The 13709-nt window shown below is 45.3% G+C and overlaps 2 protein-coding genes across 3 annotated transcripts in view; one reads left to right on the top strand and one right to left on the bottom strand.

The window, feature by feature from the left end:
• The window catches only part of ACP1 (acid phosphatase 1), a 35509-nt gene extending 34926 nt beyond the window's left edge, over positions 1–583 (bottom strand). For both annotated transcript variants that reach the window (XM_077488695.1, XM_077488696.1), the window contains exon 1: positions 420–583. In XM_077488695.1, the coding sequence (XP_077344821.1) occupies positions 420–462 (43 nt within the window). In that variant the 5' untranslated portion in view covers positions 463–583. The remainder of the gene's footprint in view (positions 1–419) is intronic.
• A 65-nt stretch (positions 584–648) lies between these two features.
• Positions 649–13709, top strand: part of SH3YL1 (SH3 and SYLF domain containing 1) — a 273258-nt gene continuing 260197 nt past the window's right edge. The window contains exon 1 of the mRNA XM_077488694.1: positions 649–778. Coding sequence (XP_077344820.1) covers position 778 — 1 coding nt within the window. The 5' untranslated portion in view covers positions 649–777. The remainder of the gene's footprint in view (positions 779–13709) is intronic.

Raw genomic sequence — 13709 nt, 5'->3', positions numbered from 1 at the left:
GTTTTATTAGCATTTTTTTCAGTAAAAGGAAGAGAAATAAAAAAAAAATAAAAAAAACACTATTGGTAGCATTTCTGCATTACTAGTAATAAATAAATCCCATAGTTTATAGACAATTTTGTGCAAACCAATCAATACAGGCTTATTGGGATATTCTTTCCCACAAATACAAAGCAGAATGCATATTGGCCTAAATTGATTGCTAGTAGTCCCATCCCTTACTACATGTACATCTCAATACAAATCTTATATCCCTCCTTCTTCTCTCATACAACTTTGTGGGCTTCTGGCTGGTCTCCACAGGGCACAGCACGGAGTACACTTCTGGTGGAAGGCGCCACCTCTCCCTGCGTGCCTTGCAGCACCCCACGTCACTCCCCCTATTCCTCACCACATAGAGCTGGCTACTCTGCACTCACCTAAACACACAAACAGGACCGACTTGCTCCCAACAGTCGCCATAACTTCTGTCCTCCGATGATCTTCCGGTCGTCTCGGTGCCGCTTCCGCCCTCACTGCGACACCGGGCACTGCGCGGAAGTGCGTCACTTTACGACACTTAGGTGACCAGGAGGATCACCTGACTAAAGACTGGAACATGTGACCGAGGCGGAGGAAGGGGGCGGTCCCAGGCTGTGGGGTGGGCGGGGTTGTTTAGATGATGGGCGGTGGCGGGGTGACAGGTGCAGTGCCCTCCTCCTGCTCACCTGGGTGCAGCGGTAGTGTATGAGGAAGCGGCAGTGAGTACACTGCCAGGAGGGGGACGGCACAGCTACAAGTGAGTACCACACGTCTGATATTATCTAATGAGGGCTCAGAGGAAACCATGGTGTTCTATGCGGCCATTGGCCAGGTGAGGTGCCTATAAATGCAGCATGTCGGTGTACTCTTCCACAGGGGGCCACCATGTGCTGCCTTGTGTAGCCCTAGTGGAGTGTCACTTTGTGACTTTTCAATAAAGTTGAATAAAAGTAAACAGTGTGATGAGTTGCAGCACCACCCTCATCACCCCTACACAACACGCAGCCGAATTCATTCTGAGGGACCTGCTGTCAAGGAGCCCTGAGCGTATACAGACAAGAAACCGCTGTCTATGGCAACGTCCTCTTAATATTATATGACAATGGAACCTTCTACAGCACTGTACTGTGAATTCGGATGGAGATAAAAGCTGGTCTTTAACCACTTCGGCTCTAGAAGGTTTTACCCCCTTTATGACCAGGCCATTTTGTTTGCTATGCTGCCCTGCACTACTTTAACTACTTGCAGCCCACGCTATAGCCTAAGGATGGCTACAGCGCGGGCCTTAATTGTCAGGAGGGTGTCCACGGATGTCCTCCTGAGCAAGCGCTGTCTCTGCGTCCCTGTCGGTCACGCTCGATGCGCTCTGTGATCACAGAGTCTATAAGACTCAGCTGATCTCAGCTCGGAGTAGGTGGTCGATCCTGGGCCCTTACTTGTTTATTTCATAGTATTTACTTGTGCCGATGTCTAATGGCCATTGCTGAAGCTGATAAGTCTGACAAAGGGAAACAAGTTTAGACTGTATGTGAGGTCACATGTTGTGCCGTAGGAAGTCCTGATAACAGATAGATGACACAGAGAGTGTGCCTTAAATCAGGGGAGATCTGGGCATGCTCAGTGACTTCATTCTACAGAACAACAAGGATTACAACAATACTAAGCAAGTAAGGAGGTATCTACAAGCAGTGTTCATTAGGGTTTTTTATGCTGATTTACATGGGACAAAGTTGTGGGGGAGGGTTTACAACCACTTTAATGCCTACCAGTGCTGCCAATCAATGCCTATCAGTGCCACAGATCAGTGCTTCCTATCAGTGTCACCTACCAGTGCCAGCCATCATTGCTACCTCATCAGTGACTATTAGTGCTGCCTTATTAGTGCTCATCAGTGCGCAGCCTCATCAGCGCACATCAGTGAAGGAGAAAAATTACCTGTTTTCAAAATTTTATAACAAACTATGAAACATTTTTTTTGTTTTTTCAAACTTTCCGGTCTTTTTTGTTTTATTTAGCAAAAAATAAAAAACCCAGCAGCAATTAAATACCACCAAAAACAAGCTCTATCTGTGTGAAAAAAAAAAGATAAAAATTGAATTTGGGTATACTGTAGTATGACTGCGCAATTGTCATTTAAAAAGCCCAGTAAGCAAGTGGTTAAAGAGGAAGTAAAGGCAAAAAAAATTAATAAAAAAAAAACACACCCTGTAAGGCAAAGGCATAATGAGCTAGTATGCATAGCATACTAGCTCATTATGAATAACTTACCTGAGAACGAAGCCCCCAAAGCAGTCCTCCGTCTTCCTCTTCGCCGCTGCCATGGATCCCGGAGCGACTTCCGGGTCTCGCTGCTCCCGCGCTGTGATTCGCCGGAGCCACGATGACGTCACTCCCGCGCATATTGCCGCGATCTGCGGCCTGCCCAGTGCGCCTGCGTGCCGCTGTCGTATAGTGCGCTGTATAGGTTTAGGAGATATTTCTTGGACCTACAGGTAAGCCTTAATCTAGGCTTACCTGTAGGTCAAAGTGGTTTTAAGGGTTTACAACCACTTTAACTGGTGATTGCGTGGTCATGCTATGATGTACCCAAATTAAATTTATATACATTTTTTTTTTCACAGACATAGTGCTTTATTTTGGTGGTATTTGATAACCACTGAGGTTTCTTCGATATAAATGAAAAAAAGACTGAAAATTAAAACAAATTAAAAAACTATATTTTTTACATTCTGCTTTTAAACATGTCCAATTAAAAAACAAAAATCAAATGTCTTCATAAGTTTTGGCCAAAATGTATTCTGCTACATGTTTTTGATAAAAAAAATCAAAAAAATCACAATAAGTGTATATTGATTGGTATGCGTGAAAGTTATAGTGTCTACAAACTATGGAATATATACTGGAATTTTTTTTCATTTTTTATTAACACTACTAATGTCCTGTATTTTGTCTGACTTGGTAGGCTTGAGGGCAAGAACTTTCTGCCCTACAGCCAGGGTGCGATTCCTGGCGGTACTATCATACTACTGCTTCTTCCACCCTTGTGCGGTCTGAAGGTTCTGCACGGTGTCCGTGAGTTCCTTCAGCCGGTCCCTGATTGCTAGTATGTACCCTACCACAGCCCCTACACCTTCTTCCCAATGGGCTTTAAGTAGATCTAGTGGCCCCCTCACCCTTCTTCTATAGAATAACTCAAAGTGGGAGAACCCCATAGATTCCTGTTGTACTTCCCTGTAAGTGGACAGGAGATGGGGCAGAAATTTCTCCTAATCCCGGTTAGAAGTTGCAAACGTCTGCAGCAGTTGCTTTAGCGTTCCATTGAACCGCTCACATAGTTCATTAGTCTGGGGGTGGTAGGGAGAGCTGTGTATAGGTTAATTCCACAGAGCTTGCACAACTGCTGGGTTAGGTCCACAGTAAACTGAGTCCCTTGGTCTGAGATAATCTCCTGAAGGAAACCCACCCTGGTAAACATTCGGAACAGGGCCTCCACTACTGTCTCTGCATGGATGTTTGTCAGAGGAACTGCCTCCTGGTAAAGAGTAGCATAATCCACCACCGTCAAGATATATCTCTTCCCAGAGGGACTGGGTCGGGGCAATGGTCCTACCAAGTCTACAGCTATCCGGCTAAAGGGCTCAGCTATGATCGGTAGGGGGTACAAGACCAAAAGCCCTTGAAGGGAGACAAAGCAGCGGAATTAGCTGACCAGTATATGGATACCTGGAGATCTCGCCAACTGTAGCCTTCCGGCATCTCCAGTCCACCGCCAGCACTTGCCCATATCCAGAGATCCACCCAGCAGTCAGTCGCCCTCCCTGCAATGGCCTGACTGGCTATACCCATCAAAAAGACCAGGCCTCGTTATTGGTTTAATCAAGTGGGACACCAACAAGCTAACTGTCCTCAAAATGTCAACGTCACTTCATTAAACCGTGCTGCCCCTGGCCCAGCCGAAGCTGCTGCTCATTACCTGCAAGCCACCCCACCATCTACCTCAACTGGCTGGGTTGAAGAGGAATTTGGGCTACTCCATGAGGTGAACCCGATACAAGCTGCAGCCCAAAGTCCATGACATAATGCAAAGTGTGAATCCTCCACCCTTGTAGATTAGCTTCTCACCTCACTGCAGTGACCCCTGCATTACCAGTAAGGATGAGCTCTGACGTGTTTACATACTCCATGTGCAGAGCCGGCCAGGAAGTCGACGCAGCGCTGCGCTAATCACAGACAGTGAGACATTGCCCCGATGTGCGGCTGCAGAGATCGGGCAATGTCTCACTGTCTGTGATTAGCTTAGCGCAGCGCTGTGCCGACTTCCTGGCAGGCTCTGCAAGTAGAGTATGCAAACACGCCGGAGCTCATCCCTAATTACCAGTAGGTCTCACCACATGTTTTTCCCTCTCTGGGGATGAAGACAAATTGCTGCTGCTTCAAATTCTTCTTACTCGGATGGATGGATTATTAGGCCGCGTACACACGGGCGGACTGTCTGACAGACTTGGTCCGCTGAAACGTGTTTCAGCGGACAATCCGCTCGTGTGTGGGCTTCAGCGGACTTTTTCAGCGGACAGTCTGGCGGACTAAGTCTTTCGGAATTTCCGTAATATTGTCCGTCCAAACTTGGTTTCAGCGGACAGTCCGCTCGTGAGTAGGCTAGTTCGACGGACTAAGTATGGCGCATGCTCAGAAAGGATTTACACGGCCGAAGGTTGCATTGCAGTGTATTGGACGTCGAATTTCTAGTCCCGTCGTACGTGCTGTACACGTCATCGCGCAAGCTTTCAAGCTGTCTTCGTCGTGTGTGGTCAAGTCCGTTCATTCAAAAGTAGGACGGACTGTCTGTCGGATTGTCTGACGGACTTAGTTGGACGGATAGTCCGCCCGTGTGTACGCGGCCTTAGATTTCCAATCCCCACAGCATACATGCAGGAAGAAAAAATACACAGATCTAGTGCTCTCCGTTTAAAAATTCACATTTATTTAGAATGTGTCTGTCATATACAATCACAGGATCCTTCGGTGCAGAGATGATCGTGGAATGATTCCCTCCTTCCATCATGATTGGACACAGCTAGTCACATGGTAAATGATTAAGTGCACTTGGAGTGTGTGAAATGCATCTACCAGCTTTCTGTTGGGAATAAAATAATTTTAAACGAGTACAGAGTACGGCAAATTCTTCTTTTGATTATATTCCGGAGGTGAGCCAAGGCAGGCACCTGTCCAGATCATCAGGCTTTTAAAACCTCACCTGGAGCAGCGAGTCTTCTTGTTTGGATATGGACACAGCTGGTCACATGGAAAAGTACCCCTGTGATCGGCTCTTTACCCCCATTTGTGATCAGCTTTGTCCAAAGGATCACAGATTCCAGATCACTGCTGATGCGTGCCGTGGGGGGCGCGCGGGAAGCACGATCATAGCAGGACGTCAATAGAAGCCCTCCTGGAAATGTGCAACTGTGTTGTGGCTATAGTGCAGTCATAAAGAGGTTAAGGCAAGGTTCACACCGCTGTGATCAGTTTCTGATTTGACTTTCTGTGCTATTATTTGATGCAACTTGGATGTGGTTTGTGTATTTTATGGGCCCAGAATCATTCTGGAATCGCACCAATGTTAGCACAGGACCCATTTCTAAAACTGCACTGTGCTGAGCTGCATTGGTGTGAACAGGCACTTTTGAAAACAAAGTGATTTCCATTGTCATGGAGTTCTGCACAACTCAAGTCGCATCTGAAACCAAGCCTAATGCCGCATACACACCACCGGACTTTCCCGCAGACTAGGTCCGTCAGTCTTCCCAATGGACTTTCGGCGGAGTTCCGACTGACCTTCCAAACGTACGGACTTGCCCACACACAAACTGACTAAGTCAGTTCGAAAGTCCATTCTTTTTGAACGTGATGATGTAAGATGGGACTAAAAAAGGAAGTTCAATTGCCAGTAGCCAATAGCTTCCCTTGCGTCACATTTGGCCCGTCGGACCAGCATGCAGATGAATGGTTTTCCCGATAGGAATTGAGTCCGTCGGACAGATTTGAAACATGTTCTATTTCTAGGTCCGTCGGATTTTTAAAATGAAAAATGATTGGATTAGTCCACACACGATCGAATTGTCTGATGGACTGATTCCCTCGGATCTCGTCTGCCGGAAAGTCCGGCCGTATGTACGCGGCATTAGACCGACTTGTAATCTTGAGTGCAACAAGTTTAGAACCAGCAGCTGAACAGGAGGGTGCCCATAGAAATGATGGGAAATATCTAGGAGCTGTTGATAAGTTTACTGGCCGATGTATCTCTAAAGTGAATGTCTGGTGACAGAGTTTAGAAAATGCTGATGGTATTTGACACAATTCAAATGTTATGTGACACGAGACCACATGTCAACTGTCCCTGTTTGAATGTTGATTGTTCAGTTAAACAATGGGGTTTATTTACTAAAGTAAGTTCACTTTGCACTGTTCAGTTAAACAATGGGGTTTATTTACTAAAGTAAGTTCACTTTGCACTGCTAGTGCACTTGGAAGAACAGTTAGGGCCGGTTCACACTGCGGGCGATGCGAGGCGACACCGACTTGCCTCGCCGCGACCTCAGCGGCGATTTGCAAATGACTTCTGTATAGTCCAGAAGTAGTACAGGAACCTTTTTTCTGAGTCGGAGCGTCTCGAGTCGCTCCTCTCAGAACGGTTCCATTGTACAGAACGGGGGCGACTTGTCAGATTGCGGCGAGGCAAGTCGTGTCGCCTCGCATCGCCCGCAGTGTGAACCCAGCCCTTACTTGTAGATCCGAGGGGGGCATGCAAGGAAAATAGAAAACAGCATTTTTGCTTGTACGTGATTGGATGATAAAATCAGCAGAACTTCCCCTCAGAATTACAGCGACTGTGCTTCCAAGTGCACTTGCAGTGCATAGTGGCTTTGTCCTTAGTAACTCAACCTCCAATATCTCCTAGTTATAAGTCGTAGGCTGGATTTACATTGTTTTTGTGTGTAGCATTGACATACTTGTTAAAGTATTCAGTCAAAGCAGCCCATTCATTTCGATAAGACTGCCAATGCACAGAAACAGACCAAAAACAAATATGCAGCACTTTTTCTGACTGCAATGCATGTGCATTGGAACTGCATTGCCTTTGTGTGTTAGGGGACTACTCTAAATGAATGGCATTGCAATGCACTAATGCACAGAGAATGTGAGTTATTGCAACACACCCAGTCACAAAGGTGTATTGCAGCGCTTAAAGTAAAGGGGAGTGTATATAATATAAACAGGTTATGTTACATAAAAGGCAATAACCTATTACAGAATGCCTGAGATGGGTTATACATAAAGGGCACTTTCACACTGAGCCGGGGCGTCGGGGGTAAAGCGCCTCTATTTTTAGCGGCACTTCACCGTAGTTTTAGCTGCACTTTTTCGGCTGCTAATGGGGCGCTTTTAACCCCCGCTAGCGGCCGAAAAAGGGTTAAAAGCGCCTTTTCAGCGGCGCTGACCATTGATTTCAATGGGCAGGGGCACTTTAGGAGCGATGTATACACCTCTCAATACATATACAGGCATCAAAGAAGCTGCTTGCAGGACTTTTTTGAGTGTTCTGCCAGTGCAGTGCCCCATTGTGAAAGCCCTTGGGCTTTCACACTGGAGTGACAGGAGAGGCGCTTTGCAGGCGCTATTTTTAGAGCTATAGTGCCTGTAAAGTGCCTCAGTGTGAAAGTGGCCTTATTAAACACTGCCTTAACCATTTAGCTGCCCGTTTTTTGCCTAAAGTTTGCATAAAATCCCCAAAACATATATTTTATGAAAGCAGAGACTCTAGAGAATACAGTTCCAAATTTTTATGCTACACAATCCTACTGCTAAGGTTAATTTTAGGGCACACAAATGCAATAAAGTATGCTGAGGTTGTAAATACCCAACATGTCAATCCTTAAATTTACGTGCACCTGTTGAAACTTTAGTACCCTATATTTTCTGTAGACGACGCTTTAAAAGCCCCCTATAAGTCATCAGTTTAGCATTATAGCAGCGGTCTAGTGCTAGAAATATTGCTCTCACTCTGGCGTGCGTGGCGATATGTAGCAATAACGTGTTTTGGAATCAACGTTTTTAGGTGTTACGTAGTTACATAGTTAGGTTGAAAAAAGACACAGGTCCATATAGTTCAACCATAAAAAATAATAAAAAATATCATACAATCCCATGTACCCAATCCTATACCCACAGTTGATCCAGAGGTGTTGGCTCCCCCAGGGTATAAATTTACATTTGTACTTGCCTACATATGTGGGGGTGGGGGGATTCAAAAATGTTTTGGGGGAGGGAGATTTTATGTGCTTGAGTGTGACTTCTTTTTGTGAAATTAGCATTTAATGATGTGTGTGATAGTAAAACGAGTTTTGGTGTAGAAATTCAGGATTTGTTGTTACAAAAACAAGTAATTGACCTGAAAGTACACACAGAATGCTAACAGCTTTTCCCACATTAACTGGGTCAAATAGATTAGTCCCTCTGACCCTATTAAGACACACTTCCTCTCTTTTGTGAAAAAATAATTAAAATATATTATGAAAATAAGCAGCATTGCCAGTATTTCTGCACAAATAAAAGAGAATAAAAAAAAAAAAAAAAACGTGGGTTACGTAGCCGTATTTTGCTAGTCATACACGTGGCAATTTTTAATCAAGAACTTGCAATGCCAGGGGAATCACAGATAAACATGAAAGAATTCAGGAGAATCTAATTAACCACTTGTCTACTGGGCAATTTTTTAATTTTTCACATACATGTTAAAATTTTCATTATTTTATTTTACTAGAAAATTAGTTAGGGCCCACAAACCTTTTCTGAAAGCGGAGGCACTGGGGAAAAATGGTGGCTTTTTTTTTTTTTATGTCTTACAATATTTGCGCATTCCTTTATCAAATGCAAATTTTCAAGATAAGATACATTTTATTGAATTTTAGTGCACACAAACACAACATAATCCCAATTTTTTTTAGTAAAACATAAAATATGATGTTGCTTCGAGTATATAGATACCAAACATATCAAGGTTTAAAATTGTGAATACCTGTAAAATGGCAAATTGTCCATAGGGGACACTTTACAGGTTATTAGTCTATGGGTATGAATTAAATGTGGGCTATGGCACTGGGATTATTGCTGTCACTGACATTCGTGGAAATAGCTTCCATGTGTTGTGCAATTACCATTTACATATGCGTGCAGGACCCATGTTTGCATTTGCATCTGGGCACATGGGGACAGGGGTGTTTTTTTTGTTATAACTTTTTTTATCTTATTCTTTTTTTTTTTCACTGAACTTTATTGCTATCACAAGGGATGAACAAACCCCCTGTGATATCTTTGGGTTGTGACAGGTACAGACCACTGTTCCCCCCAAGCATCTGATCAAACAGAGGACAATTTGATCAGATGCTTCCCTTGCTGTATTGGCCAGGGAAACAACTCTGAAACCAGATGTGCTGATGTTCCTCCATCACCTCTGCGCATAGTTGACCCAACTACTTACAGCAGTGCAAGACTTCCTATTGTAACAGGAGAGCCCAGGAACAGTGGTGGTGGTGGTGGTGGGGGGGGTTGTGGACCTCTTCTGAGCACTCTAAAAGTGATTGGGCAGCTCTAAAGCCACTCAGGTCACTTTTACTGGAAAGCCAATCGCCAGCTAAAAAGATGCTACCAGGATTATAGCTGCAGCCTATAAATGAATATATATATATATATATATATATATAGCTTCTGGGAAGCAAGTGGTTAATCTACTGACCGCTAGTTTGATCAACCACCAGTAATTAGCTTATTGTTATTTTGTAAGTGATGTGTATTCACAGATAAATTGGAATTTGAAGCTACATTGAAGTGATACTAAAGTCTCTGTTTTTTTTTGTTTTTTTTTCATTAAAAATAACAAACATGTTATACTTACCTGCTCTGTGCAATGATGTTGCACAGAGCAGCCCAGATACTCCTCTTTTCAGATCCCTTTTCAGCGCTTCTGGCTACAGGTCGACCGATATATATCGGCCGGCCGATATTTGCAGTTTTTTAATTAATCGGCATTGGCCGATTGAGCTGATAAAAAGGCCGATTTAGAACTACAGCGCGTCTTGGAAATGACTTCTGTAATAGAAGTCAGTGTAAGTTGCCTGAGTCTTCATAGAAGCAACTTGTTTCCTCTCTGGGCAGTCTGCCAAGAAAAGAGCAAAAAGATACAATGTTTACACTTGAATGAATGAATTCAACTCTGTGTGTAGAGTTCTCAGTTTAACCATTTAAAGACTAAATCTTTTCTGACACTTGTTGCTTACAAGTAAAAGTCCTGTATTTTCTGCCAGAAAGACCCCCAAAAAATTATATTTTTTTTTAGCAGAGACCCTAGGGAATAAAATAGCAGTTGTTGCAATATTTTATGTCACACGGCATTTGCGCAGAGGTCTTTCAAATGCAATTTTTTGGGGAAAAAATACACTAAATGATAAAAAAAAAAAAAAAACCTAAAACAGTAAAGTTAGCCCATTTTTTTTTTCGTCCAAAAGTTTTGACTACCTGTTTTTATTTTATAGGCTGCTTTCACACTGGAGCGGGCAGGTGTTGATGGTAAAATGCTGCTAGTTTTAGCAGCGCTTTACCATCATTTTAGCAGTGCTATTCAGCTGCTAGTGGGGCGCATATAACCCAGCTAGCGGGCGAAGAAGAGGTTAAATGCGCCCGTGAAGCACCGCTGCCAAATCGCATTGCATGCACTTCGGCAGTGGTGCCCATTAATATCAATGGGGAGGAGTGGTGGAGGAGCGGTATACACCACTCCAAACGTGCTGCTTGCAGGACTTTGTTTTAACATCCTGCCAGCGCATCGCCTCAGTGTGAAAGCACTCTGTCTTTCACAGAGACTGCAGGGGTGCCGTTTTGCAGGCACTTTACAGGCGCTATTTTTAGCCCAAAAGCGCCAAAAAAAAACACCCCAGTGGGAAAGGTGTCTGTTAGGTTTTATGAGATGAAGGGAGATAAAAATAAAAATAAAAAATCGGCCTAACATATCGGCCCCAAAAAATCGTCATCATATATCGGCCATCGGCCGCCATGATTTCTAAATATCGGCATCGGCCAGAGAAAAACCCATATCAGTTGGCCTCTAGTTCTGGCCCCTCCCTCTTGCCGAGTGCACCCACAGCAAGCAGCTTGCGTTGGGTCACCCGAGCCGAGCTGCAGCTCCCTGTGTCCATGCAGATATGGAGCCACGACCCTGCCCCACCCCTTTCTCTCCTCATTGGCTCACTGACTTTAATTGACAGCAGCGGGAACCAATGGCATCACGCTATTGTCTCAGCCAATGATGAGGGGAGTCCTAGACATCCGAGTCTCTCGTGCAACATACCTATACATATTTGATATACCCCAGTGGTACAGGTCTCTTTGTGCCCCTTCCTGACTGGATACCAAACCCTGATTTTCTCCAAGGTCTGGCATGTTATCCTTTCTTATGCCGCGTACACACGATCAAACAAGCGGGTGGAAAAGTCCGGCAAACTGAAGTCCGCCAGACAATCCCCCGTGTGTAGCCTCCGGCATACTTTTTTGACCCAAAAGTACGGCGGACTTAGAAAGTAGTTTTGCACTCCAATCTTCCCGCTAGAATCGCATTTCGGCGGACAATCCGGCCGTGTGTGTGCTAGTCCGACGTACTTTTCAAATTAATGGACTTTTCCCGCCCGGAGAAGTAATTTCGAGCGGGTCTCCAGGTAGGCGGGGCCCGTGAAGGAGACGCCGCTGGCCCCGCCAGCTGGTATGGACTTAAAGGGGAAACCCAACGCCGAAAAGAATCGGCGTGGGGGTACCCCCCAAGTCCACAACACACCCTTGTCCGAGCACGCTACCCGGTCGGCCAGGAAAGGAGGGGCAAGCGAGCGCCCCCCCCCCCCCCCCCTCCTGAGCCGTACCAGGCCACATGCCCTCAACATGGGGGGGTGCCTTGGGGAAGGGGGGCTTATCGGAATCCGGGAGCCCCCTTTAATAAGGGGGCCCCCGGATACCGGCCCCCCACCCTATGTGAATGAGTATGGGGTATAATGTACCCCTACCCATTCACCTGTAAAATAAAGTACAAAAAAAACACAACACACAAGATAAAATAATTTATTGCACAGCTCCGGGGGTCTTCCGTCTTTGGGGTCTTCTCGCCGGACTCCTCCGCTATCTTCTTGTAGCTCTTTTGCTAGCGGAGGGGCCCGGCATTCTTCTTCCTTGCCGCGGCCTCTTCTTCCAACTTCGGAGGTCTTGTCCCCCTCTTCAGTTCTTCTGCCGGGCCACCGCGCCTTCTTATAGCTCTTTTACAGGCGGTGGCCCGGTCTTCTGTTGCCGCTGTTGCCGCGGCTGCCACCTTCTGTTCTGTTCTTCTCTTTTTCTTCAGATGTTGCCTCGTCGAGTCCTCCGCTCACAATGGCTCTGACCGGGCACGCGGCGACTTATATAGGGACATCCCGGATGATGTCCCCGCCCATTATGGTGTCACAGTCCCAGAGGATGCTGGGACTGTGACATCATAATAGGCGGGGACATCATCCGGTGAAGGGGTTCCCCTTTAAGTACATACCAGGCGGCGGGGCCAGCGATGTATCCTTCGCGGGCCCCGCCTACCTGGAGACGCGCTCGAAATGAGCGGACTTTCCTCCGCGTGTGTGGGCGAGTCCGTTCATTTCAAAAGTAGGGCGGATAGTACGGCAGACTTAGTACGCCGTATTAGTCCGCTGAAAAAGTGCCGTGTGTGGGCAAGTAGCCCGTTCGGAAAGTCCGACGGATAGGCTGGCGGGAAGACGGCTACGTGTGTACGCGGCATTATACGACTCTTTTGATTATGGACTCATAGATCAGCAGTGTCCTATGTGTTTTGGTACTGGTATTGAGGCAGTATGGCCCTTCTGTGCAATTACTTTATGTTCCTGTATTAAGTTTTTGATTTTTTGTACATTTTCAGAAGACAATTATAGAACCAAAAAATCTCTTTGGCGTTTGGATTTTGCTGCCTCATTTGACCAACATAAATTAACATCTCTTTGTGGTTAATAAAAAACACTGTTTTATGTCTTTGATTGGTTTACAGTTTTAACAAAAAAGTTTAACGGAAAAATCAATTACAGCTTGGATACACAGGTTGACCTTTCCCAAACCTGTGTCATTTAAATGGTAAAATAATAATGGCAAACCATATGGTCATAGGATTGCACACGGGGTGTGCTGAGTGTGCCTGGGTATTCCCCCTGCTGCCTAACCTCTCCCGCCCCCTGCAGTGCTGTCGGCTTCCCTCCTCTCCTACTGGCTGCAAGGAATGTTTCAGGATGGAAGGGGGGAAGAGGCTGGTTTCACACCATCAAGAGTACTTCGAAGTAGCACTGTCTGTTGACGGCGTGAAATGCATCAGTTCCTGGGTCCTGTGTCATTGTCTTGGTGGCTATTATGTGACTTTTCTTGGAATAAATCACGTTGGATTGTTCCTGTTGTTGTGCAGCCTTCTTTTGTTTCTCTTATGTCTATGTCTTAATGTGTATTTTTGTGAGTAGTTCTTTATTTCAATAAAGTGTATGTTTTATATATGGAATTACACTATTGGATTTCCCCTTTTTTTTTATTGTATACCGTCCTGATAAAACCTTTGGTGGAAGAGGGCTTGG

This window comes from Lithobates pipiens, unplaced genomic scaffold, assembly GCF_037356315.1.
Source record: "Lithobates pipiens isolate NorthernLeopardFrog02 unplaced genomic scaffold, aLitPip1_a1.2 Scaffold_18, whole genome shotgun sequence".
NCBI lineage: Eukaryota > Metazoa > Chordata > Amphibia > Anura > Ranidae > Lithobates > Lithobates pipiens.
Note: the sequence above shows the minus strand (reverse complement) of the source record. Positions and strands in the feature narration are given on the sequence as shown.